Source organism: Sceloporus occidentalis, unplaced genomic scaffold, assembly GCF_023333645.1.
Source record: "Sceloporus occidentalis isolate IW3139 unplaced genomic scaffold, rSceOcc1.0.p SCAF_20, whole genome shotgun sequence".
Lineage (NCBI taxonomy): Eukaryota > Metazoa > Chordata > Lepidosauria > Squamata > Phrynosomatidae > Sceloporus > Sceloporus occidentalis.
The window spans coordinates 4395864-4421968 of record NW_028317000.1 but is presented as its reverse complement, the minus strand read 5'-3'; the positions used below and the strand labels follow the sequence as shown (position 1 = coordinate 4421968).

General features: G+C 45.2%; 3 protein-coding genes across 9 annotated transcripts in view; 2 read left to right on the top strand and 1 right to left on the bottom strand.

Annotated features, from left to right (window-relative positions):
- Window positions 1-26105, bottom strand: part of LOC149301812 (uncharacterized) — a 59478-nt gene that overhangs the window by 22963 nt on the left and 10410 nt on the right. For 6 of the 7 annotated variants that reach the window (XR_016272144.1, XR_016272147.1, XR_016272146.1 and 3 more), the window contains exon 4: window positions 13189-13250. Coding sequence is in view for 1 of the 7 variants with exons in the window: in XM_089483372.1 (XP_089339498.1) it covers window positions 10049-10073; window positions 13189-13250 (87 nt within the window). In the remaining 6 variants the exon portion in view is untranslated. Of the gene's footprint in view, window positions 1-9956; window positions 10074-13188; window positions 13251-26105 lie in introns of those variants that run through there. The other variant, XM_089483372.1, reaches the window with a different exon arrangement.
- On the top strand, window positions 759-12228 carry LOC149301814 (methanethiol oxidase-like). Its single transcript, XM_089483373.1, has 12 exons — window positions 759-1247; window positions 3027-3083; window positions 4367-4479; window positions 7300-7485; window positions 8608-8728; window positions 9196-9378; window positions 9495-9673; window positions 10240-10318; window positions 10440-10561; window positions 10762-10854; window positions 11101-11219; window positions 11674-12228. Exons 1-12 carry the CDS (start codon window positions 1178-1180, stop codon window positions 11834-11836), a joined length of 1485 nt encoding a protein of 494 aa, XP_089339499.1. The 5' UTR covers window positions 759-1177; the 3' UTR covers window positions 11837-12228.
- LOC149301813 (DNA-binding protein RFX5-like) lies at window positions 15457-25557 on the top strand. Its single transcript, XM_089483086.1, has 11 exons — window positions 15457-15755; window positions 17233-17396; window positions 17675-17811; window positions 17994-18027; window positions 18909-18991; window positions 19923-20042; window positions 20312-20432; window positions 21093-21170; window positions 21702-21900; window positions 22474-22568; window positions 23525-25557. The coding sequence occupies exons 3-11, from the start codon at window positions 17687-17689 to the stop codon at window positions 24698-24700; spliced, it is 2031 nt and encodes a 676-aa protein (XP_089339212.1). The 5' UTR covers window positions 15457-15755; window positions 17233-17396; window positions 17675-17686; the 3' UTR covers window positions 24701-25557.

The window sequence follows — 26105 nt, the reverse complement described above, 5'->3', positions numbered from 1 at the left end:
AAGAAACACAAGGGAAAAACATAGGAAGCTGAGTGCTGAAAAGCACAGCAAGGTTTTGTTCCAGGATCCCCCCAATGCTCAAGTCCCATACAATGGGGTAGCAAAATAGGCATCCCCGATGTAAAATGGCAAAACCAAGGTTTGCTTTGGGTGATTTCTTTCTCAATATTTTCAAGCCGTGGATGGTGGAATCCGTGGGTGCAGAATCCATGGATAAGGTAGTGGCCTATAACAGTGGACTAGTCAACACTTAAGTGTACTATAAGCATTGGTGCACATTTTCGCACATTTGCATCAACAGTGATTTTACTTTCCTGCACAAACTCACATCTCTTTGCATCTCTTTGGCCTCCCTTTGCAGAAAATGCCATCCGAATCCACGCAAAGCAGATGGGTGGACACACACGGGACCATGCGCACTTCTGCAAACGTTCGCATGGAAACCAGTCTGCAACAACGGAAGTAAACTGAGGACGAAAGGAGGAAGGAGGGAGAAACTGGGACATTTTAACATTGGATGGAAAAGTGGGATGGCAGAGGATTAATCGGGACTTTACCTGTCAAATAGGACAATTGGAGGTTATGAAATGCAGCCTAAAAAGTGGGTGGATTATGGATTATGGACCTTTCAGGGCAGCATTGGTGAGAGCCACAATTCCCCCTCTCCCCAATTGTTAACAGGGAAATTAAATTATTATTATTATTGTATTTATATTTATATCTTGAATTCCTATTGAAATAGGGACTCAAGGCGGCTCACAAAATTGAAAACAGTCCAAGCAAAAACAATATACACCCGTGAAACATCCCCAATAGTGATAAGGAAAGCTATTCTGCCTTCAGTCCTTCATAGAGGTTTCTTTAAAAGATGGAAGAAGTGTGTTTGGAGGGGGAAAGAGAAAAGGGCTTGTCACGCAAGCAGAAAGCGACAGTTGTGCAACAGCAAGATGAGGCCATGATGAAAAAGGCCACGTCTGAAACTACCCGCTTTTGAATCTATTTTTTAGGAGTCAGCCATTCCCTTAATGAGTTTATTCCGGGGAACACGCCTTCCTTCTCCGCCCTTGGAGAGGCTCTCAGCTATATAGATAGGTAGATCTCAATTAGAGACGTTCCTTCAGAGCGTGAAGGGAACCCATCCTGAGCATCTTTTCCCTGCCATCCATCACCCGCAGAGATGTCGAAGCACCAGACCAAAATCGTGGAGGAGGAAAAAGTATCAGAAAGTAAACTCCCAGGCGAAGAAGGTAAGATGCCCAGCTGTCTCTCTCTGGTACCAACTGGGGCATGTGTTGGCCAGGATCTGGTTTATGAATTCATCCCTGCCTTTCTTTCATCCTTGAACTCAAGGCGATGAATGGGTGTTGTGCCCAGAGAGTGCCCAATCCTAATTCTTTGAAGGGTACAATGTACTTTTATCTTCGTTGCAATATTTGCCAGTGAGCTCTTCGAATCCGCTAGGGTTTGGGTCCAAAATGTGGATACCGAAATGCATGGATGCTCAAATCCCATTATATGCAATGGGGTATTATTATTATTATTATTATTATTACTACTAATATTGCAGTGGTCACTTGGTATCTGCTGGGGTTTGGTTGCAGGACCATCCATGGATACCAAAATCCATGGATGCTCAAGTCCCATGAAATACAATGGCATAAGAAAATGGTGTCCCTTCTAATATAAAATTTCAAAATCAATTTTTTTGGAATTTATCTATACATATTTAATAATTTTAAGCTGTGGATGCTTGAATCCATGAATAAAGAATTGGTGGATATGGAGGGCTGACTCTAGTGCGTCAGGATTTGGACTGGGACAGTCTTTTGGTTGGTACAGGATTAAGCAGGACCTAGATCTGGACAGTTGGCAGTGATGGTTTTGTTACTCAGGAATCTTTCCAAAGGCTTTGGAACTGGGCAGAAGGAAGGGATCATCCTTTCATTGAATCTGTGATGCCAGCTGCTGGCACTGCTAGACTGTGTTTGTTTGCATCTTGATTACAAATTGATTACCAACGCCAGCCAATTACGTCTGATTCAGTCCAAGGAATGCTGCCGAGTAATAGGTTGGCACTCATGAAGATGGCATGTCGGACGACAAACACCAGATGGAGGAGGAAGAGAAGGAAGAAGGATGGACTGAGATAGGAGCTGAGATAGTAGCCTTTTTTGAGGACACTCATTCATGGGTAGTGATGGGAGAATAATCTCAGGATGGCATGGTTGCGGCATCAAGCAAATGCCTTGTGCGCAACTGCACACCATGGCGATGAACCAAATGTTCCCTAGATCAGCTGAAAACTCACCCTCCTCAATTTTCATGATACAGATATTCTTCTGTTAACAAAGCCTGGGCATGACTACTTGAATTATAAAAACAAGTACCAGATGCAGATATAAAATGGAGAGAACGGGGACTCATTCATTGAGGGCACTACGCTACACTAGAAAACAGAAGAGCAGGGAAACATGTTTCTGCAAACGTTTTATTCAAAACTAACTATATGTGCACATGTGCATAACTAGGTTGGGTAGGCATTGCATGTCAAGCTTTCTTCCAAACTGCAAAAAGTTATTAATGTAGAAGAGCAGACAAGCCAGGCAAGGCCGCCGCAGTTTGCTTTTGCCTAAGCTTCCTGGGAAGGGCAGGACTCTGCTTCTTTCTCTCCTCTCTCCACGGCTGAGTAAACTGAGTGCAAACACCTGTTGCGCTTTGCACATAGTTTGCAGCATCTGGAGTAAGGTGAGAGCAAGGGGGGAAGTGGGAAGAGGAGAGAGAAACTGGGACATGTTAAAAGTAGATGGGAAAGTGGGATGGTAGAGAATTAATCAGGAATGTCCCAGTCAAATTGGGACGCTCAAAGGCTATGCCATCTGCAATGTCAATTTCCAATGCCAGGTACAGCTTTTGGAGGCAAATGATGGTCCAGGTTGCCCTTTGCTCCAACTAAGGACCATAGCATGTTCCTTTTAATTTGAATAAAACCAAATCTTGACCCCCCCCCCTTCTTTCCAAATCGACAGGGCACTGCGATTCGTGTCATGGGCCTGGCTATGCATCACCCCTGGAAGCAATGTGCGGTAAGTCATGCCTACGTTTTCTGCCCCAAAACTGGGTACCTCCTTTTGGATTTCCAGGCAAAGATGGAATTTATCCAATGAGACTGATTCACAGAGGCTGCATCTGCACTGCAGAAATAACGCAGTCTGACACTGCTTTAATTGTCATGACTCCATGCTATGGGATCCTGGGATTTTTAGTTTCTTGTGGCACCAGCGCTCTCAGACAGGTTAGGCTCGATAGCTCACCAAACTACAAATCCCAGGAGTCCACAGCATTGAGCCATGGCAGTTAAAGAGGCATCAGATTGCATCAATTCTGCAATGTAGATGCAGCCTTAAACTTTAGACAAGTCTGTGGATGTGAGAACATGATGCTTATCAAGAGTTGCACAATGGATCCTGCATGTTCAGAGGCAGTCTACCTTTACGTCCTGCGTCGGGACTTCATGAAGGTTTCTGTCGGCGATGACAAGAAACGGATCCTTCCTTACTATGCAGTGATAGCACTATGATTCCACTTTAACTCCAGGCATTTCAGGAGTCTGCCCCCCTTCCCAAGCCAAAGCATTCGGCTATGAGCCAAACCTGCCTCATAGGGTTGTTGTGTCGATAAAATGGGTGCAAGGAGGAGATAAGAATTCTGCTCCAAGCAACTTGGATGAGAGAGAAGATTAAAACAATTAACCATCACATCTCTCAACAGTTTTCAAGTGTGAAACTGGCCGATGGCAGTCCTATGGGTGCAGTGTCTTCCAAGAAGAAGACGAAAAGGGAAGACTTGCTAAAATGACACCCAAGTTATTATAGTCACACATTCTTCCCCTAAAATGACATGGGACTTCAAAGGCCTTCCTTGGAATGAATGCACAACACATAGACATCTCATGAAAACCTCTCTGGGCAATTTGTTGGAGCAGATTTTGGAAAATGAAAAGGGAGAAGGGGAATGGTGTCCTCTGCAATTTCCTAGTCTGAGGATCTAAATTAAAAAAAGAAAATGCAAAATCGCTAAACACAAGCAAAATCGCTTGGTATCCTCTGGGATTTGGTTTCAGGATCCTTCATGGATGCCAAAATCTGTGGATGCTCAAGCCCCATTAAAAACAGTGGCATATTAAAATGGCATCCCTTATATAGAAGGGCATAAATCAAGATTCGCTTATTGGAATTCATATGTTTGTAAAACGAATCTTTACCCTGAGGACATTGCAAAAGGCTTCTCCCAGCTTGGCTCAAGCTCCCTAATACATCCAACGCCGTCCCATCCCTAGGATCCTAATGCTAGGCGTTTGTTTCCACAGGACCCCGAGAGAAGCTGATTTATGTGCCGTGCATTTTAACCGAAAGCGGGGCCCGCCAACCCGACTACTTGGCCACTGTGGACGTGGATCCAGAATCGCCGTGCTACTCCAAGGTAAACCTTATTTTTCAGGACGTCACCTTGCATGGGTTCCAGCTGACTCCCCTTTTTAAATCTATCTGTGAGAGATGGAGTAGAGACAGAGGATATAGGGAGAGAGATGAAACTGAAAAGAGTTAGCTCTTGGTTTGGTTCCAGGACCCCAAAACCCATGGATGCTCAAGTCCCCTTATATACAATGTTGTAGTAAAACGGCATCCCTTATCTAAAATGGAAAAACCAAGGTTTACTTATTGGAATATACACATGCAGACATGTATGTATATATGCATACGGGAATATTTTCAAGCTGCGGATGCTTGAATCCGTGGGGGGGAAATATCCGTGGCTATGGAGGGCCGACTGCGTATACTTTCGAGTTGGGAACTGCAGAGAGATGAAGGATCTTTTGCCTCCCCTTCCAAAGTTTCCAGATGCTATCAGGAGTCTATATATTAAAAACAATGAAATATGCTTACCCAAAATTCTAGATGATAAAAGTGATTCCCAAGAGATACCAGCAAGCTTTGAGATTTGCATTGCACTGCATTGCTCCAAGGCCCTCCCTGCTTTTCCTCCTCCATTTCTTAAGGCTTGGCATCTTCTCTTGACTTTTTCTAGGTTGATGATGATGATGATCAACACTGAACCCTTGCATGTAGAAAAGAGTGTGTCAGGGAGGTTGCATTTCTTTCACATCCTGTTGTCTGCTTGAGGGGATTGGGTATCTTTGGGCATATCCCAAAGATTCACTCTCTCCTCTTGACAAAGGAGCCTTTACACCATTGCCTTGCAGGCCTTCAAAGCTATGGTTCTCAACCTTCGGCCATCTAGATGTTTCCACATTCGGCACCCAGAAGTCCTACAATGGTCAAGGGTTTGAGGGAGTTCAAATCCCTCAAAACTGGACAGCTACTGCCTTAAATCACATTTTGGTATGGTCAAAAACTAAAATCAAAAAAGTACCTGGAATGGCAAGGAGCCCTGCTTGATGGATCCAACCAAAGGAGTGTCCGAGTGTCATTCTGTTCCCACCGTTAGTTGGGAAGTCCATAAGAAGTCATCAGTACAATGGCTGTTTACCAACTTTGTTTCTCAGTGCCTAGTATTCTGAAGTCGACCGCATGTGAACATGGAAGCTTCATATAGCCATCATGGCTAGTAGCCATTTATAGCATTATACTAGTCTTCTGAGGTGCCAACCGGTGTGGTGCGCATCTCTCGCACTTCCCAAGTGATGCTCCTGCACCATACTCCATTCATTTGTCTAATCTGCTGAGCGTATAGAGATAGATATCTTTTTTAAAAGCACCGGGGAGAAAAGCAGAAGAGAAGCCAAGAATGAAAAAGAAAACTTGGATGTTATATAAAGATCTGGGAACAAATTAACTCGGCTCCAATTAAGAGAGTGGCTTCTGCCAGAACTTCCAGACTCAACAGCATTCTCTGCCTGAGGTTCGTTTGTCTACTTAATGAGAACACTTTGAGGAGAGCGAGAATTCACTTCTTTCATATATAGTCTTGCCACTGAGATTTCGGGCAACCTCCCAAAAGAAATACACCCTAAATCTACACATAAATCATGCGGGCGTCACCAATGGAGAATTGCAAGGAACCAGGTGTTGTGGCAGCCATTTTCTCTGGCTTTGCCATGGTCTGAAAAACTGGGCAGAAGGCACCACCTTGGAGACATGGGAGACCTAGGACCAGCGATGCCCCCAAGTCTTTGACTCCAGCAGGTCTTAAGCCTCTATACTTTCAGGTCTCAAAAGTCAAGGCTCAAGTCCTTGCGAGATACTTTCACACTGAGTCGAGTTTCAAGTCTGGGAGACATACTTTCACTGGGGGGAAAAAGGAGGTGGTGGTGGGATGGGTGGAGATTCAATAACTAGAAAATCAAGAAGACTTGAACTAAGTTAGACAAAAAAAATATTATCATAGGCAAATTATCAAGATTGCATTTTAGAAAAATGAGACCTACTCAACCACTTGCCTCCATTGCACATCTGAAGCTTTTTCCTTGGAATGGCAGACATAATTTGCTCCCAAAGTGTGGGGTGCATTTTTCGAAGCAGAACAACAAACACATAAGCAATGGGTTTGAGGAATGGGGTCGCCGTATGACAAGTGTAAAATCCATCACAGGGTAAGCAAAAAGCAGCAAGATGGAACTGTTACTCAAAGGATGAAAACCATTTTCTGTTCTGTAACATTTCTAGAGAGAGCTTTTGTAGCACCTTTGAGACTAACTGAAATAAAGAAGTTGGCAGCATGAGCTTTCGTAGACCTCAGTCTACTTCCTCAGATGCATTGCATGCTACAAATATACAAGTCAAATATATACGAATCGAGGCGAGGCGAGTCAGTGCGTCATTTATTGTTAAGTCCAAGTCAAGTCACTGAAGTGACCTGAGTCCATGTTAATCCAGTCAAGTCTATATCATGACCTATTTCATTATTTATCACGACTATTGTGCAAGAGTTCCCGGGTTTTCAGGCCAGAAGGTAATTTGATGCACAAGATTTGTACTAATTTTGTGCAAGAAACATAGTTGGCATGCATCAAACCATCAGAAAGCAAAGGTGTCACTATCTCAGCCACACTTGAAAAAGGTTTTGGTTATATTTCTGGATGAGGGAGAGTCAACTTATACATCAGATTTCTTTGCTTTTCGAAGACATTTGTTGTCATTGGCTCCTTGCCGTGAGTTTATTGAGCAGGTTTGGTTTTCTAGCTGGTGATTTGGTCCTTCTCTTCCTTTCACCCTTCCTTCCCAGGTTCTTTGCCGTCTGATTTCCAGATGTTTTAAATGTGTTTTCCTGTCTTCCGAAAAGGTGATCCATCGGCTGCAGATGCCTTACATCGACGACGAACTCCACCACACCGGCTGGAACGCCTGCAGCAGCTGTTTTGGGGACACCTCCAAGAAACGCAACCGCCTCATCCTCCCTTGCCTGGGCTCTTCCCGAATTTACGTGGTGGATACAGGGACCAACCTGCGGGAGCCCAGGATGTTCAAAGTAGGTTGGCCCCAAGTGGGTTGCAAGCCTAGTTTTAGGAACGGAAAGGTGGGAAGGAAAGGGGCGAGACATTGGGGATGTTGGGCATTAGGGAAGACTCAGAAAAGTCTTGGAGAAAGCAGCGAAGGAGTCCGCAAATAGCCCCATAAGGATTTGGGGGCAATCTCCCCACATTTTTGGCTTCCCAGGACTATTTTAAGGCCTTTCCCCCCCAAATCAGAAGTGAACCAGAAGTTGGCTCAGATCACTTTGGCTGCTGCCATGTTGCAAAATTTGACATGCTTTATCTGTCATGGAGCCATTCCTTTTTTATCTGTATTCAACGATATTTCACCATCATGATTTACATTTCTCTATGTCGCATATCATAGTGTGGTATTTTATATAGTCGCTTCCATTTAACGTCTTCTGTTCTGTATTTTTCTATACTTGCATGCTTCCCGATTCTTCCGTTGCTTCTTTCTCTTCTTCTTTTTCCTGCATCCTTTATAACCATTACGATCATTACCTGTTGACGTTTATTCAAAGCAACCTCCCATCCTCTCTTACATCCTTGTTTCCTTTACTTAGCTTGTCTATTTTTAATCCTTTGTAACTTCTGACGCCACCGGAAGGAAGGATTTGCATTGGATTGGACTACATTAGATTGGACTGCATAGCTCTGGGTTGAGTTAGATGCAAATTTATGCAAAGCAGGAAGAAGAGACAGGGCACATTCCAAGGAAAGGGCGGGATGCGCTAACTTCCATTTGTCATTGATGGGAAACTGAGACCTATTGGCAAAGATCCTGCTTATCAATTTACTACCTTGAGTAACAAGGTGCTACTTGTTATTCGACAGGAGTTGACATCTTGTGTTGGTCCAAGGCTGTGGTTCCCAAACTTTGGTCTTCCAGATGTTTTGGACTTCAGCTCCCAGAATTCCTAACTGTTGGCCAAGCTGATTTGAGGCTTCTGGAAGTCCAAAACCAAAGTGTGGGAATCAGTGGTCCAAGCCTTCTTCAACAGTGCCACGGGTTTGATTTGTGGTGATCCAAGTCTAGATCTTAAGGGAAAGGGCCTTGCTTAAGTCCTTAGGAAAGAAGGAATAAAGAACATGATATCTCCCTGGTTCTTTGACAGGTCATCGAACCCAGAGAAGTTATCGAGAAATGTAACTTGACTTTCTTGCACACGTCCCATTGCCTGGGGAGCGGAGAAATCATGATCAGCGGTATTGGAGATGTCTACGGCAACGGAAAAGGTATTTGGAGCAAATACGCTGGTTTGGAAAGACTACTCAGGATTGGTTTCCCCAAGACAGGACACAACCACTTTAATACTTGTATTACTAACTATGATCATAGCCATATATTAATATAAAACTATTCAATATATATAAATAAATACAGTCATCCCTTCTTATCTACGGATTTTACATCCACGGATTTCAGCCAGCCACGGTTCAAAAAATATGAACGCACCTAAAAGTTCCCAGACGTTTCCGGGAAGTTTGCTTCTAGGGTGCATCTACACTGTAGAAATAATGCAGTTTGGCAACACTTTAAGTGCTGTAGCTCCATCCTGTGGAATCTTGGGATCTGTACTTTGACACCTTAGGGTTGCCATAAGTCAGACATGACTTTAATGTACACAGCAACAAAAACAAATGTTATTGTCTGCAAATATATTTCCTTCTGAACCCGGTGTGGTTGCTGTCCCTGGTCCTAGGTGGATTTGTCCTTCTGGATGGGGAATGCTTTGATGTGAAAGGGACCTGGGAGAGGCCTGGAGACGCGGCACCCCAGGGGTATGACTTTTGGTACCAACCGCGACACAACGTCTTGATCAGCACTGAATGGGGCGTGCCCAAATACTTTGTCACTGGGTTGAACCCAGACGATCTGAGAAAAGGTGAGACTTTTCCTTCCTCGGCGGTCACCTAGTCTGTCATGCAATCCATTCCTGAGAGGTAGGCCTCCAACCTCATACCCCTCTGGTTTGCACCCTCCTTGTCTGTTTGTCTGCAGAGCGCTACGGCCGCCGCCTGAATGTCTGGGACTGGACAACCCACTGCCTCATCCAGTCGATCGACGTCGGGGAGGATTCCTCCCCCTTGGAGATCCGGTTCTTGCACAATCCGGACTCGATGCATGGTTTCGTCGGCTGTACTCTGCAAAGCTCCATCCAGCACTTCTACAAGACGGAGGTAAAAAGGAATTGGTGGTGGAGGACTGTGACCGGCTGAGAATCGCAGCCATTAAAAAACCCTGTGGTTCAATCCTCAGCTCAGCCATGAAACCCACTGGGTGACCCTGAGCAAGTCACATGCTCTCAGCCTCAGGGCAATGGCACACCTCCTCTGAACAAACCTTGCCAAGAAAACGCCATGACAGGTTCTCCGTAGGGTCACCATAAGTCAGTAAGACTTGAAGGCACACATGATGCTCAGCCACCCGAGGCAAAAGATGTCCATGGTTTAAGACCCTGGTGCTCAGCTCCCAATGTAGGCTGGATGGACCAACGCTCTGATTTCTGCCATCATTCTTCCTGTTTGTGATGTTCTGCCTCTGCATGGCAATCCTCACATGCCCAAAGCAATGACACTCCTGAGAAATAAAACCAAATTAAAATGTCAAGTATAAGGTGGGTTGGGAACTCCAAACAGCCAAGGAGGACTAAGCCTGCCGAGCATGAATTTCGACTCGTGGAAGAAAGTGGGAACCATGTCTATTTCCTCACCCATCTCATCGGTCCACTTGGTTTTCTTTGCAGGATGGATGCTGGGTAGCCAACAAAGTCATCCAAATCCCAAACAAGAAAGTAATGGGATGGTACTTCTCCGAAATGCCAGGTTAGTAAAAAAAGAAGATGGCCTTTAAAGTTCTAACTGAAATCCAGAGCAGATCCACCATGCCCATGACATGGCAGCCATCTGCCACTACTGACTCTTCCTCTTCCTCTTCCTCCTCCAGGCTTCCTCACCGACTTCCTCATTTCCCTGGATGACCGTTACATCTACCTGAGCAACTGGCTTCATGGGGACATCCGACAGTATGACATCACTGACCCTTACTGTCCCAAACTGGTCGGCCAGGTAAGCTCACCTGCATGAGCAACCTTCCCCACCTGGCCTATCTGTGTCCAGACTGTGAAACCCATCACTCCTGGTCACTGGCTGAGCCTGATGGGGATTGCTGTCCCATGCCAGGAACCCCAGCGTCCCTATTGCTCCTGGTTCTACACCGACCACTTCTCTTTGGGATGATGGAGGGCACCTTGATTTGTGTTTGACAGGTGTTTGTTGGGGGCAGCATCGTGAAAGGTGGGTCCGTGACAGTCATTGACGATCCAGAGCTGGACTGCCAACCCGATCCCTTTGTGATCCAGGTAATGTGCAATGTGGGCAACACACCTGTGAGGGTGTGTGATGTGTAGGGTCTCTGCATGCAGCTCCTGGATACCTCTTTTATGGTCCCCAAAGCTGCCCATCAGTCCCCCTATTATTATTATTATTATTATTATTATTATTATTATTATTATCATCATCATCAACAACAACAACAACAACAACAACAACAACAACAACAACCCACCCTCCAGAATCTCTGCTCTATTTTCTTTTTCTGTTTTTAGGGAAAGAGGGTTCACGGAGGACCCCAAATGCTGCAGCTCAGCTTGGATGGCACCAGACTTTATTGCACCACCTCTTTTTATACTCCTTGGGACAAGCAGTTTTATCCTCAGATAGTCAGGTAAGAAACCCTTTTTCTAGATGGTTGGAAGCGAGACCATTCGGCCAGCTACAGATTTTGTAAATTTTGTTTGGACTTTGGAATTATTTGCCTATTTACACAATGAGATATTTGCAGGATGAGACATCTTGGGGAAGGCACCCAAGTCTAAACATGAAATCCATGCCTATTTCATAGAAGTCTCATATGCATAGCCTGGAGCTAATTTTATACACAATAATCACTTTACACACAAAACAAAGTGTGTGTACATTCAACCATTGGAAAGCAAAGGTGTCACTACCTCAGCCTTGGATATTCGGGCTCTAACTCTGATGTCTTTAGTCTGGACTTCTAAAATCATAATGAAAAGCAACAGAGGCAAAAGGCACCCTTGTTTCATTAGTTTTTCTATTGTAAACGCCTTTTCTTTTTCTCTACTTATGAAGATCTGTGTCCCTCTGACTCTTTGCAGGGAAGGTTCGGTTATGCTTCAGATCGACGTGGACACCGTGAACGGCGGCCTCTGCGTCAACTCGAACTTCTTGGTGGATTTTGGGAAGGAGCCGTTTGGTCCCGCTCGGACCCACGAAATGCGCTTCCCAGGAGGAGATTGCACCTCTGACATTTGGGTGTAGCGTGCTCCTTTCTCTTTCTAAAGAGCCTTTGTGGGTGTGGGAGAGATGCTCAAAATGCACCTGGGTTGGGGGGTCTGTCCAGCTTCTTTTAATGCTTTATGCACTCAGTGCTGGAAATGCTGACTCTCTTTCGGGTCATCATTGGCTGGCTACAAGTGAGGCAGGCCCCAGGGTTTGTGCTGTTCCACTATTGTGTTTGCTCTCTCTATCTCTCTAAAATAATAGCCCATGCTTACATAGCGGGAACCGGGCCATGCCTCAGATACCAGTTGGGCAAGGAATTTGCTACAGGACACTTGTCTAACCCTTGAAGGAACCATATCCAAGGAAATAAACCTACCCCCACTGCTATTGGAGTCTAACCTGATCCTGGTGTGTGCGGAGGAGTTTTAAAGTGCATGCTTTAAGCGTGTTCCTGCATGGCAGGGGCTTGGACTGGATGGCCCTTAAGGTCTCTTCCAGCTCTATGAGTCTCTGGTTCTCCTCTGAATACATGGCTGAGTCCCACATAAGAGTGCTTTGGGCTGCATACTATGGTTGTAATCCTATAGGGCTCACTGCCCCATAGAAGCTCCACATGTGGATGTCTATGCTAGGCTGAGCCATATAACACCAGCTCCGGACTTGCAATGCAATTTCTGAATCTCCATCCTCGCAGTGGCTCCATGATTCATGGAGAGTGGGCAAAATGAGACACAGGCCACACCTTTGCCCACCCTGCCATAGCCAGATGTGAAATGATGACCACAGCACTGAATTCCGCTGGGGGCCTCTGGGGATCTCAGCACTAATGTGATCATTTTGCGTCTGGCTACATGGACAGAGCCAGAAACCTCTCTGATCCAAATGCACGCATGCATGTGTCCCAAACAGAAAGCCAACCCATGTGTGCTTTATGCTTATGGTTGAAACATGTCCTGGGTGTGAAGAGATCTATGCAAAAAATAACATGGCGGGGCGTTTGTCTGCTTGCTTTCCCTCTCTCCCGTCAAAGTCCCCTGTGGCAGCACCTCATGATTGCAAGCATGCTCTTATATGCAACTTAATGGCCCACAATATGTGAACTACGAGTCCCACTGAGTCCCCAAAAGCCCCCCTGGGCAGCTCTCAAGCAAGTAAGCGGAGGCATGGATGCTGTCGTGACCAATTAAACGTTTTTCCATAACCTTGTGAAGTCTGTGGTTGCCTTTATTTCATGACAAGAAGTCTTAAGTGTCTGATGGAAATGTGACTTAAGAAGAGGAGACATAATAGGCATCTCGCCCCTCAAGTTGTCCTTTGAGACAGAGAGTTAAATAGACAGACAGACAGATGACGGCGCATAGGGACCATTTGAAAATTGCATCCCTTACCTGTGAACGAAGCTGATTTGAGATGCGGTGCTGGAGAAGAGTTCTGCAGATATCCTAGACAGCTAAAAAGACAAAAAAATGGGCCTTAGAAACAGATCAAGCAACGGATCGAGGCAAGATCTTCTCCATCACTAGAAAAGATGATAATACAGGTGGAGTCTCCCTTATCTGAAATGCTTGAGTTGCTTTGCATTTTGGAATACCTGTATATGCGCATATGTACATAGGTTTCATGCTTTGGAAACAGCATGAGAAGAAAGGTCTTTTCTATCACGAGAAAAGATACAGGTGGAGTCTCCCTTATCTGAAATGCTTGTTTTGGATTTCAGAACACCTGTATTTCCATATATGTAAACCATCCTGGAGGTCAGACCTAAACACTAAACACTGAATTCATTCATGTTTCCTATACATAGCCTGAAGGTACTTTTTATACCATCTTTTAATATAATTTTGTGCATGGAACACAGTTGGTGTGCACTGAACCAAAGCAAAGGTGTCGCTATCTCAGCCACCCGTGAAAAAAGGGTAAGCTTTTAGGATCTTTTGGGATTCCGGATTAGGGAGACCCAAGCTGTATTTTGTAAGGAAGAAGGCTGTAGGGAAAAAGGGGAAGACCACAGTCCAGGCTCAGTATAGGACTTCAGCTCCCAGCATCCCAGACCATTGGTCAAGGGGGCTAAGGCTTCTGGGAGATGAAGTCCAAAACACCTGGAGGGCCAGAGTTTGGACATCGCTGCCCTGGAGGGAAAAGAAAGGGAGGGAAAGTCCAATAAATTAATAAATAGTAAATTAATAAATAGTAAAAATTCAGACATTTAATGTGAAACACCTCCATCTGCTGTTTCTATTGAGAATAGCTGCAAGGGTTGAATCCGAGGGTGCGTCTACACGGCAGAAATAATGCAGTTTGGCGCTGCTTTAAGTGCCGTAACTCCAACATTGGGTTTGTCGTTTTGCAAAACCGTCGGCCTTCTCTGCCAAAGAGTGCTGGCGCTTGGCAAAACTCCAACCCTCCGAATTGCATAAGGCATAGACAACTGTCTTACGAAAACAGGGACCGCGTTGCAAACATACGACGGATAAGGGAGCGCAGTAAGGAATGCCCAAAGAGAATCAGCATGCGCTTTAGAGACCATAGGTCATCTCTTCTGTACAAGCAACAAATGATTCACGGGAAGATCCCCAAAACGCTTTCTTGATGTTTTTAATGGCTGGTTATTCACAAGTTAATGGCTCTGTTATCACGCTGTGTCTGAAAATCCATGGGTCCAGATCAACCCGAAGGCGGTTAACAACAACAACAAGAACGACAACAACATAGCCAACATTAAGACAGTTTGACAAAAGTTGTCGTTCTACAAAAGCGTGAACCAAATGCACAAAAGGCTGATGCAAATGTACAAAAGTGTAATGCAAATGTACAATAGCATGATTTGAATGTACAAAAGCATAATGCAAATGTACAAAAGCCTGATACAAATGTACAATAGTGTGATGCCAATGTACCAAAGTTGACTACAAATGCACAAAAGCATGATGCAAATGTTCAAAAGTGTGATGCAAATGTACAAAAGCGTGATGCAAACGTACAAGTGTGATGCAAATACACAAAAGCGTAATACAAATGTACAAAAGCCTGATGCAAATGTACAAAGGCATGATGCACATGTACAAAAGTGTGATGCAAATGTACAAAAGCATGATGCAAATGTACAAAAGTGTGATGCAAATGTACAAAATCGTGATGCAAATGTACAAAAGTGTGATACAAATATATAACAGAATGACACAAATGTACAAAGCATGATGCAAATGTACAAAAGTGTAATACAAATGTACAGTAGCGCAATACAAATCTACAAATGAAAAATACGCATTGCTCACATGTGCACATGTGCTTTTTATGAATGCAGCTAAGGTGCGCTGGAGGTTTCGCATCCATGCGCATCTCCCCAAAAATTGCAAGCATGGTTCTCTCTCCCTCTCTCCCTCCCTCTCTCTCCTCCAAGCCCCGCCTCCCAGCTTCAAAACTGGCAGACCCTGCACCAATCAGTCCCCGTTGCTAGGCAGACTCCCTGAGCCCCTGAACCAATCGGAAGCCCTGCTCTGCTGTATCCGGGTGGAAAAAAGAGGAGGCAGCCACTGGCATTAAAGAATAGCCCAGTATCTGGGCAGAAGTGGAGGGGCTCAGCCAATCAGAGAAAAGAGCAGGCTCTGAGCCCTCCCTTTCTGTGCCAATACTTTCTTTTTCTCTTTGCTTCTTGCAATTGAAAGTGCTGCTAACATGCGTGGCAAGGCGTGAAATGCAACCAGATCTTATTATTATTATTATTATCCTGATTATTATTATTATTATTATTATTATTATTATTATTTGCAAGCAAAGGAGGAATGCTAATTTAAAAAGAAGTTAAAATTAGAATTGTTTTGTGTGTTTTTTTGGAGTGATTTTTGGGGGGACCTTTGCAAAATGCAAAGCTTCTTCTCCCTTTTCCTCTTTTTGCAATTTAGGCTTCCTTGCAAAACAAAATAAAACAGAGGAAGCAGAATCTCAGCCTTGAAAGGTGAGTTGCAACCCCTAATAATGATAAGGATAACGATCATGATTTTTGCATGCAATTTGTTGGGTGCAGTGTTTGAAATGTTGCATTTGCTGGAAGGAAGGGACGAAAGTTCTGGGGTCAGAATGACATTTCTCTCTTCGATTTGCGAGATCTTTGGGGGAGAAAAGTATACTTAAAGCATGGCCCTTAAAGAATGGGGAGAAGAGGAGGGATGCTTTTAAGGGTTTTAAAGACATTGGTTTTGAAAGAGTTGGGGCTTTGTTTTTTTAAAAGGCGTGGAAGGAACTGGATTGTTTCTGATGTTTAAAAGTGACACAAATGTAGTTCAGCCTCCTTCTTCTTTGCCTTGGCAATGCCTTCTCTGCAGTGAAATGCATCCTTTCCACTTCTGCTGCCTTGGATTTTGAATTTCCCTCTTGGTGAAATGTGTGTGTGTGTATATGTATATAGATATAGATATAGATATTAATGCCCTGCTGGTGTTGCATTGGGTACTGCAGGGTGCAAAGGGAGCTGCTGCAAAAAAACTCACAAAGGCAGGAAAAGTTGGGGAAAGGAGCTGGGTTGGGCTCTTATATATATATGTGTGTGTGTGTATGTACATGTACATGCATGTTTTAGTGTGCCTTCAAGTTGTTTCCAACTTATGGCGGCGCAAAGACGGACCTGCGTCATGAGGTTTATCTTGGAAAGCTGAGAGAGTGTGACTTGGCCAAGGACAGCCAGTGGGTTTCCATGGCAGAACTAGGAATCGGATCCTCTGTGTGTATATACATACATATATTGTGTATGTATATGTGTGTGTATACACACACACACATATATACACACACGTGTATTATATACACAAATATATATGTATATATACACATATATATGCATATGTTTATATATATATATATATATATATACACACACACAAACATATCTATACACATATATGTATGTATACGTGTGTGTGTGTGTATATATATACACACACACAAATATATACATACACAATATGTGTATGTATATACACACACACATACATATACACACATATATATGTATGTACACACAGCCATGAATATGCACATGCACATTTATATGTATATATACACAGTTGGCCCTTGGAACTTGTGGGGGATCCGTTCTGAAACCCCCCCCCGACGACTTCCAAAACCCACACATATTCAAGGCCCATAGACTTTAATGGGGCGCACGCCCCATTAAGATTAATAGCAGTCACCCCTTCGCGGATTCTCAAAGCTGCAGACCTGGAGGGGCGACTTTATATATACATAAACATGCACACATATGTGTGTGTGTGTGTATATATATATATATATATATATGTATGTATATACGTATACACACACACACATATATATCTAGACACACATATATATGTTTATGTGCACATATACGTACATACACACATATAGGCGTTTTGGATAAGGGACGCTCAACCTGTATTCCTCTTGTTTTTTTGCAGAATGCGAAAGAAAAGTTGGGGAGCCGAGAAACCAGACGTCTGACCGGTTGACCGATTGTATTTTTCTGGCCACAACGGATGAAAATGCTCTGCTGAAGTTCAGACTCCGTTCCGCGCCAGAAGCTGGGATTTGAAATAAAAAGTCATCTCTTTCGCGTGCGAAGGTGAGATTTGGAGCACTTGGGGGAATGTGCGGAGATGGGGGGAAACGCACCCTTTGACAGTTTTTGTGTCAGGACTAGAAACCCTTTGGGTGAGTTTGGACTGGCATTACAACCAGCGTGGACGATGGGAGTTGAATCCCAGGATCCCATAGCCTTGAGCCACAACAGTTAAAGTGGGGGCAAACTGGATTAATTTTGCAGTGTAGATACAACCCAGTCGGTCCCTTTAAGGTTTCGTGGGCAAAGAAAATGGCTTATGTTTCTCCTTTTGGTCCAAGGGAGCCGATGTCATGGCGGACGAAAACAGCCTGGATCTGAAAATCATGGAAGACAGGAGCGAACCTTTGGAAGTGGATTCGGAGGGAGTCACCGCCGAGCCCAGCACTTTGCTGCAGAAACTGAAGGGCGCCATTTCGTAAGAGAAGCGCTTCGTATTTTTCTTCCTTGCTCTGCCCATCCTTTTATTCATTTTTTCCTCCTTCCTTCCTTCCTTCCTTCCTTCCTTCCTTCCTTCCAGAGCTCCGCCGAACAATGAGTTGGATTTGCAGATAAGCGTTCGAGAAATAACCGATTGTTTTCCTTTTGTATCTTGAACAGGAAATCTGTCCAGACCAAAGTCAACGGTATTTTGGTGAGTGAAAGAGATGGGTCCCATTGAAATTCTCCAAAGGGTTGCCATCTGCTTGTGCGTGCCCAGACCACGTCCGGGTTGCCAACTTTCCAGACAGCGTTTGCAGATGTGCTTCTCATGTTAAAGAAGTAACTTTGGGCCTTACGAGAGAGTTGGCAAAATGGGGGTTTTGCTGAGCCCCATTCCCTTTCCCCTTCATTGTGTGCAGCCTTTAAAACAAATGAGGACTTGTTGTAATTTGACATATGTTGGTATTGGGGCCACCTGGCATCTTCTGTCCTAGGTCTCTAGGTGGGCCTTCTGCTGTTTTATAGATGACATTAAGAGCAGTTTGTGTGATAAAAGTTATGAGGTCAGACAAACTAAGTTATGAGTTTAAACCAAAGGTATCAGGTAGAAGGAATTTTTGTGGCCACTGTTGTCAACTCACACAAATTGCAATTTTGGGCATAGTGCCACAATTGTGGACCGTGTAATCTTGCTGGATACGGAGAAGTTACGGATCCGTACCAGGTTGGGTCGCCTTTATCCGAAATGCTTTGGGATTGTTTTTGGATTTTGGAACATCTGCGCATACGTTATGAGCAATCTTGGAGATGAGACCCAAATCTAAATTCAATAACCTGAAGGTAATTTCATACCAAGTTGTTTAATAATTTTGTGCATGAAACAAAGTTTACATACATCGAACCGTCGGAAAGCACTGTCTCAACCAACCACGAAAACAAGTGTTGGATTTTGGAACACTCTGGATTTTCGGATCAGGGATGCTCAGCCTGCACAGAATCCCAACCTTTCTCCTTTAAAAATGTTAGTATTTAACTTCTGATTGATAATTTAGTATATGCGTGTCTATTTTTTTCTCTCCTCTGCGATCATAGCAAGATGTCCAGAAGTTTTCTGATCACGCCAAACTCTATCTCTACCTCCAGTTACCTTCGGGCCCGAGTTCGGGAGAAAAAAGGTGAGTAATCCTCACCAAAGTGGTCCGACAGATGGGTTTTGTGGTACCAATGGTTATGGAGTCTCTCCTGCTCAGATGAAAAGCCACCTTTTATTTCCGTATTGCTTCAAAATCTATGACACGAATGGGAGCTCAGGCTTTTAGAAAGGTACTGTTTGTTCCGAACATCTTTTAAATAAGGAAGACTAGAGTGAATTAGAGGGTTGTTATAAAAACAACCCAGTCCAGACATCAGCAGTAGGTAGCTTCTGGATATATCCAGCCCTGTAGTTGGTAAAATGTTGGGTCTAACCTAACTGTCCAAGGTTTTGGGTTTGTCTGTTTTTAAGGAGCTATAGAAATAAAATTTGGAAGCGGATGTGATAGGTAGGGTAGGATTTGGGACCTTTAACTTTTTGCCGGACACGCAAATTAATATGTTTGGGTATTACCAAGTTGATGACACCTTAGAAATGCAAGAACATGCCATTGCTCAGGCTGTGTGTACATTTCAGTTCAGCAGCCTTTTACAGAAGATGATAAATACCAGCAACCTGAGGCTCCAGAGTGAATTAAATCGATTTTCCAGACTTAGATCTTATAGGTGCTGTCGAGCCATTGAACACATGGTACAGGTGCCCACATTTGCAAATCGGGCCAAGAGAACCCCACAACAGGTTTGCCTTGGGGTTGCCATAAGTCGAAATGACTTGAAGGTACACAACGACAACAACAGACAGGCAGCTGGTGCCTGAGAGTCCATGGCTCTTAATACTGAAGTCAAGTTGCTAGTCCTTATGGCTCCCAGGTCAGGTTTGAAGATGTGAGTCAGGCTTGAAAACATGTAAGGATATAGGAGGGAAACACAGCATGGTGTGGAGAGGGATGTGTGTTGAATGAGACACTGATGTTACAAACTGAGTAAAATTACATTTCCCTTTGGGTCCACCAGTCTGGACCTCACCTCTCTGAGCTCAGCTGAACACATGCATGCTTGCACTTGGATCCAGAACCACCTGGAGGTGTATCCGGACACCTGCCTGCCCAAACAAGATGTCTATGATGCTTACAAGTAGGTACTCTGACCGACATGGGATGCGGGAGGGCAGCGCGGGAGGCAAACGGGACCCGTTTTTCCAGAACCTTCCTCCTGTGAGCAACTAGGAGACTGCATTAGAATTGTGGGGGACATTTTTTACCTCGATTTAGAACAGGGGAGGCTTTTCTGTTTTTGGAACAAGGCCTCTCCTGAGCGTGGAATGGTCCAAGGGATGGGGGAATGTTGTTTCTCCTAAATGTCTAAAGTCACTTTTTGTCTCTCTCCTGCCTCCTCCTGGATAGGCGCTACTGCGATAACCTCTGCAGCCGTTCCCTGAGCGCAGCGAATTTCGGCAAGATCATGCGGGAGATCTTTCCCAACATTATAGCGAGAAGATTGGGCAGCCGCGGGCAGTCAAAATATCCTTCCGCGTATGAAGTCGGGATGAGGTGGACCAGAAGGGCTGTGGAAGGGGAATCCGTGCGATGGGATGGGTGGAATTTATTTTACCTATTTAGGTTATTTATACCCTGCTCTCCAGCCACAAAGGCTCTCAGGGTGGTTTATAGATGACTAATCTGACAGTTCCTTGCCTTCGGGTTTATAATCTAAAAAATGGCAGAATGTGCTTTTCTGTATTAGGCTGTGGACCTGGATCAGTATATCCTTTCTAGTTACGCTGCTGTTTTAGAGCATCGACCACCACAGGGAAAATCCAATGCAAACAGATGAAAATCCAGTTCAGATCTGAACCTGTGGTTAGCTTTCTGGGAAGACTCAGCTCCTAAAATTTATTTTATGTACAAAATAAACGTTTGACTGTTGAAATGCCCCCTGAGCATGTGCAAAGTGAAGGATGGAGAAAACCAGTCACAGGTTTCTGGAGGACCTCTCCTGGGTATTTTGCAATCCAATTTTTTGTGAGATTCTGAATGAGCTTTTGCAAATGTTCATTCCTGACTTACTGGCCAAAAAAGCTAACTAATTGCCTTTTGCAGCTTTGGTGCCCAAATTTGCACTAGGGACACCGGGAAAGAAAACGTGATCTTTGGGGTCATCTCCTTAACCCTGCTCTCAACATATTGCTATAGTGGGATACGGAGAAAGACTGTGGTCAGCATGCCGCCCCTCCCCAGCCTGGACCTGAAAGAAACGGAGACTGTAAGTAGTTGACATAACCTGTCGTCTTCAATGTCTGTGAATGTGCTCAAAAAAGCAAGAAAGTATTGGCCAGATCAGAATTTTTTAAAGCAGTTTTGAGATTGCAAGTCCAACTTACGATCTTGTAACCAGAATGGCAGCCTCCACCTGGCCCAGCATATTATTTTCCAGTAGAGATATTCCTGTAAGATCATAAACCTGAGGGAAGTGTCCATTCCCTGGATCTTATCCCCAACCGTCTGGTTTTCGAAGGTATTCTGTGGACATAGAGATTGCACAGTTGGGGTGCTCCTACAGAGAAGGTCCTGTTATGTGTACCCACCAACTTAACTGCATGAGGTGCCGAAACACACAACAGGACCTCCACTGAGCATCTCAACATTTGGGAAGGAGTCCTCAGATATCCTGACCCCAAATCCTGAATCGTGGGAACTGTCAAGACAGTCCAGAAAATCAGCTCTTCCCAGCTGCGCTGAGCTGATTGATCTTTCAGCAAAAAATCCACCTCTCCCTTCTTTTCCTTTCCTGCAGCCGGAAAGGACGGAGGTGGTCCAGTCCTACAATGACGAGGTGATGGACGCGGCCTGTGCCTTGACCTGTGACTGGGCTGAGAAGATCCTCAAGCGTTCCTTCAACAACATCGTGGAGGTGGCTCAGTTCCTCATCCAGCAGCACATCATCAGCTCCCGCTCTGCCCACGCCGACCTTGTCATGGCCATGGTGGTCTCAGGTAGGTCCCACTGCCTTCCTTCCTCCATTCACTTCCTTTCCCTTCCTTCTTGGAGGACTTTAAACAGAGGCTGGATGGCCATCTGTTGGGGATGCTTTGATGGAGGGTTCCTGCATGGCATGATGGGGTTGGACTGGATGGCCCTTGTGGTCTCTTCCAACTTTACGATTCTATGGAGGCCAGGGTTTGAATCGCTGCTCAGTCACAGAAACCCACTGGGTGATCTTGGGCAAGTCAAAGTCCCTCAGCTTTAGAGGAAGGCAATGGTGGACCTTATCTGAAGAAATCTGACCAAGACAACTCTGTGATGGGGGCACCTTAAGTCAACTTAGAGGCAACATGGCAAAAATGACCCCACACATTTTACCTTGGGGGAGCCACATGAATGGCCCTGGGGAGATTCCATGTAGGGAATTTGTAGCAGTTGCCCAAAGACTTGCCCAAATAAAAAGGTCTTTTGCCTCCCGGTAGAAGGACATGAAGGATGAGACCTTTGAAGGGGACTCTTTAGGCTGGAGCAACCACTGAGGAGACGCCGTTGATTAAATCTTTCTCTTCCCTTTCTGGTTTCAGAAACAGCGGAAAGCCACAGGGATAAACGGTCCCCTCCAAGCATGAAGAAGAATGAACCGGAAGCCCTGGAAAACACAGCCAAAACACAGCCTCAGGTAAGAGAGTCTAGTGGGAGATGCACTGCCGCTTTCTAGGAAATGGGTGCCATACAGAAACTTCAAGAAGTTGGCTTCTCTCCCCAGAGGCGGACGAATGGCAAATTTATGGGCGGGAAACAGGAATTATGGAACTCCCTCCAGATCTTGTTGAATTGCAGTTCCTAGCATTCTTCACCATTGGGTATGCCAGCTTGGGGCTGCTGGTGGTTGTAGTCTAATAATGTCTGGATGGCCTCATGATTCCAGCCTTTGGCATAGGAAGATGGGGCAAATCATAATAAGAAGGAACTCTTTTGGATGGCATTAAAAATCCATTGTTGAGCCTCCAGGAAGTCCACAAGTAGGACATGAGGAGGGAACGGAGCGTGAAGAATTAAAATCCTAAAGTTTCTCTCTTTGGCAGTGAAAGAGGTCTCTTAGGTTCTGAGGCTGAGTATTTTATGTATTTTAGGCTGTAGTTTCCATGATTTCTGACCATATGGGAGTTGTAGTCCAGGAACACCTAGCAGGGGCACCAAGTTGACTGCCTGTGAGTCTTTGGGCCTCTTTGCAGAGGTGGGCAACATAGCAGGAGCCAAGGGACACTTCCTCTGTCCCTGGGGGTCTCACCATTGTAAGCTCAAATACCCCTGTTTCTGTTGCTGTCCCTCTCAAAATTTTGGCTGGTAGTGATGTCATGTCACTGCCTGTCACCTTTTTGAGAGGGACTGCGATGAAACTGGAGGTATTTGATGGTACTGAGAAGGGTTGAGGAGGTGCTTTTGCACATTTTTGCACAATTAGGGGGCATGCTCTGTGATGTTGAGGTGAAAAATCACCTTCAAATTTTTGTCTGGGGACTAGAGAAGTGGACCTCTGGAGCCACACATTTCCCACCCCTGCTGTAGATACCCTGATATATACCTATGCAGCATCAAAACAGAGTTATCTCAAAACTTCTCTTGGTCTTTCAGACTAAAACAGATAACAGCCCCAAACCCTCAGCGCCACTTCTGCACAGCGATGTGAAGAAACCTTCGGATTCACCTGCTAAGCCAGCCAGCCGTCCTCAGGTCAATACCTCTGTGGCCCGCCTGCCGCTGCTGCTGCCTCGAATGCGGGTCCAGCCTGGGGATACATTGGTGGTGTCTCCTGGGGGGACAGCCATGCATCCATCCCCCCCTCTCTTGGCACCAAAGCTCACTGCCGCACCTGTCGGAGGCACAGTCAAAATGGCTCTCTCCATGGGCTCGCCTTCCCCTATGTTGCTGGCACCGGCAGTGAACGGGCCGGCCAGCCTTGTTGGCCCCCAGGGCACCATGCCAGTTATCAACATGATGCCCGTCATCAACGTAGCCGTGCCTCCCACTGTGGCTGAGATCCTGCCCAAGCCAAAGAGCGTCCCTAGTAGCAGTGGGGTGAATGGCTGCGAAACCAGGCAAAGCCCCTCTGAGACCCCGAAAGCCAAGCCTCCCAGCAAGCGGCCGGCAGAGACGTCTGCGGAAGCAATGGTGAAAAGGAAGCGCGGGCGGCCTCGGAAGAGGCCAGATGAGCCAGAATCAGCTTCAGATGAGAAAGAGAAGGAACTCGCTTGTACCAAGGAAGACTCAGATATCATTGCTGTAATAGTTGGTCATGAAGACCGGGCGGCTTCTCTGTCCTCTTGCCAGAAGTTGCAAAGAGAGAGTCTTCCTGTTGAGGTGGCAAGTGGAGATGACACTAAGGGTCCGAAGGCTAGTAGTAACCCATCGGTGGCCAGTAGCCTCATTGTATGCCCTCCGTCAAAGCCAGCCATCCTGCCCTCCCAGGTGAGTGTTATCAAAGGACTAGGGTCTGTTCCTCCCATCTTGGTGAAGGAGATGGGAAGCAGCTCGCCGGAGCCTGCGCCTTTGGCTCACGGTACGTCGGGGCAAGGAAGCTGCCCCAAAGCTGTCGCAGGAAGGGAATCAGAGCAACCAGAGCAGCGCACATCATTGGATTTGGAGCTTCAGCCCACGGATCTTTCGATGGGCAAAACACGGCCGCTATCATCCAGGGATACGACACCCAGCTTGCAGGGATCGTCGGTGCAATTTCATCATGTTGGCGCAGAGAAAGTGGCAGAGACGGCGAGTTCCCCCGTGTCATCGACGCACGCCCCAAGTCGGTAACTCCTCTCCTTCCCCCTCCGAGTGTGAATCTCAATGCCAAACCTTTCTCCCTAGAGGCACCCCACTTCGGCTGCTTTGCCACTTTGGACTCATGTACGCAGACGACATAAGCTTGCTAAGCAATCATCTGTCATACTTTGCCAAAAGAAGTCATACTTCGCCTAAAATTGTATATGGTTGTCCCAAACACATTGCTTGTTTCCATGACTGCCCACCATATCATCCTTCTGCCCCACAAAAATTGAAGCCTCCCCCAAAGTTGATGTGGTTCCTGCTATTTTGGAATTAGTTCTACCGGCCGCGGGTTGTTTCCGAGAAAGATTAAAGAAGACGGCAAAAGAAACGGATGACACACTGAGGTTTTCCAAAAGATAAGCGTTCATCTTTGACAAGATATTTTTGGCACGTTCAGATTTGAGTTCCCCAAATCTCTGTCCTCGGACCTGTTTTAGTTACAGCCGTTCTGAATTTTTCCGAGTTGGAAGACGGGGAAAGTTTACCTTGAAAGTTGCGGGTGTAGTGGGAGGGATAGGTTGCGTCCCACATGGCAATTTCCCCCATTTCTTAATTTTGCTCTGATGTTTAGAGACAATCATTTCACAGCCAACATCCCAAAGAGGGGTTTAAATGTGTGTGTGTTACTGTTTTTATTTGAAATTACTTTGATTTAAATGTCCACAAGCGTGACATTTAAACATTGGGGTTGCCACCGTTTCCTCATTTGGGTGGGACAAAATTTTGCTCATTCCTGTCTGTCTGGTTCATGTTCACTTTTACATCAACTGTTTTGGTTATAAATACTTAATGAGCACACAGATATTTGTTTTTTTTAATTAAAAACAGCTGCATATGTTCCAGCGGTAGTTTCCCGTCTCTTCTGTACAAGAAACAAATTCTTTTTTTAATATTTCAAAATGTATAAATTCCAAAAAGCAAAGCTTGACGTTACCGTTTTATATAAGGGATGCTATTTTACTGTGCTATTGTATTTCATAGGAGTTGAGCATCCATGAATTTTGGTATTGATGGGGGTTCTGGAACCCCAGAGGATACCAAGGGCACACTGTAATAACAACAACACCTCGATGTATTTTATGGGACTTGAACATCCACGGATTTTGGTATCCATGAAGGGTCCATGAACCCCTCATGGAGACCAGGCTTCGATTCCTGGCTCGGCCATGGAAATCCACCTTGGGCAAGTCACACTCTCTCAGCCTCAGGGGAAGGCAATGGCAAACCTCCTCTGAACAAATCTTGCAAGAAAACTCAATGACAGGCTCCCCTTAGGGTTGCCATAACTTGGGAATGATGAAGGCACACAACAGCAACAACAAAATGCACACAGCTGTTTGATGGACCTTAAAGGCACTACCTATTTTTAACCACTAGACGACGCTATGCT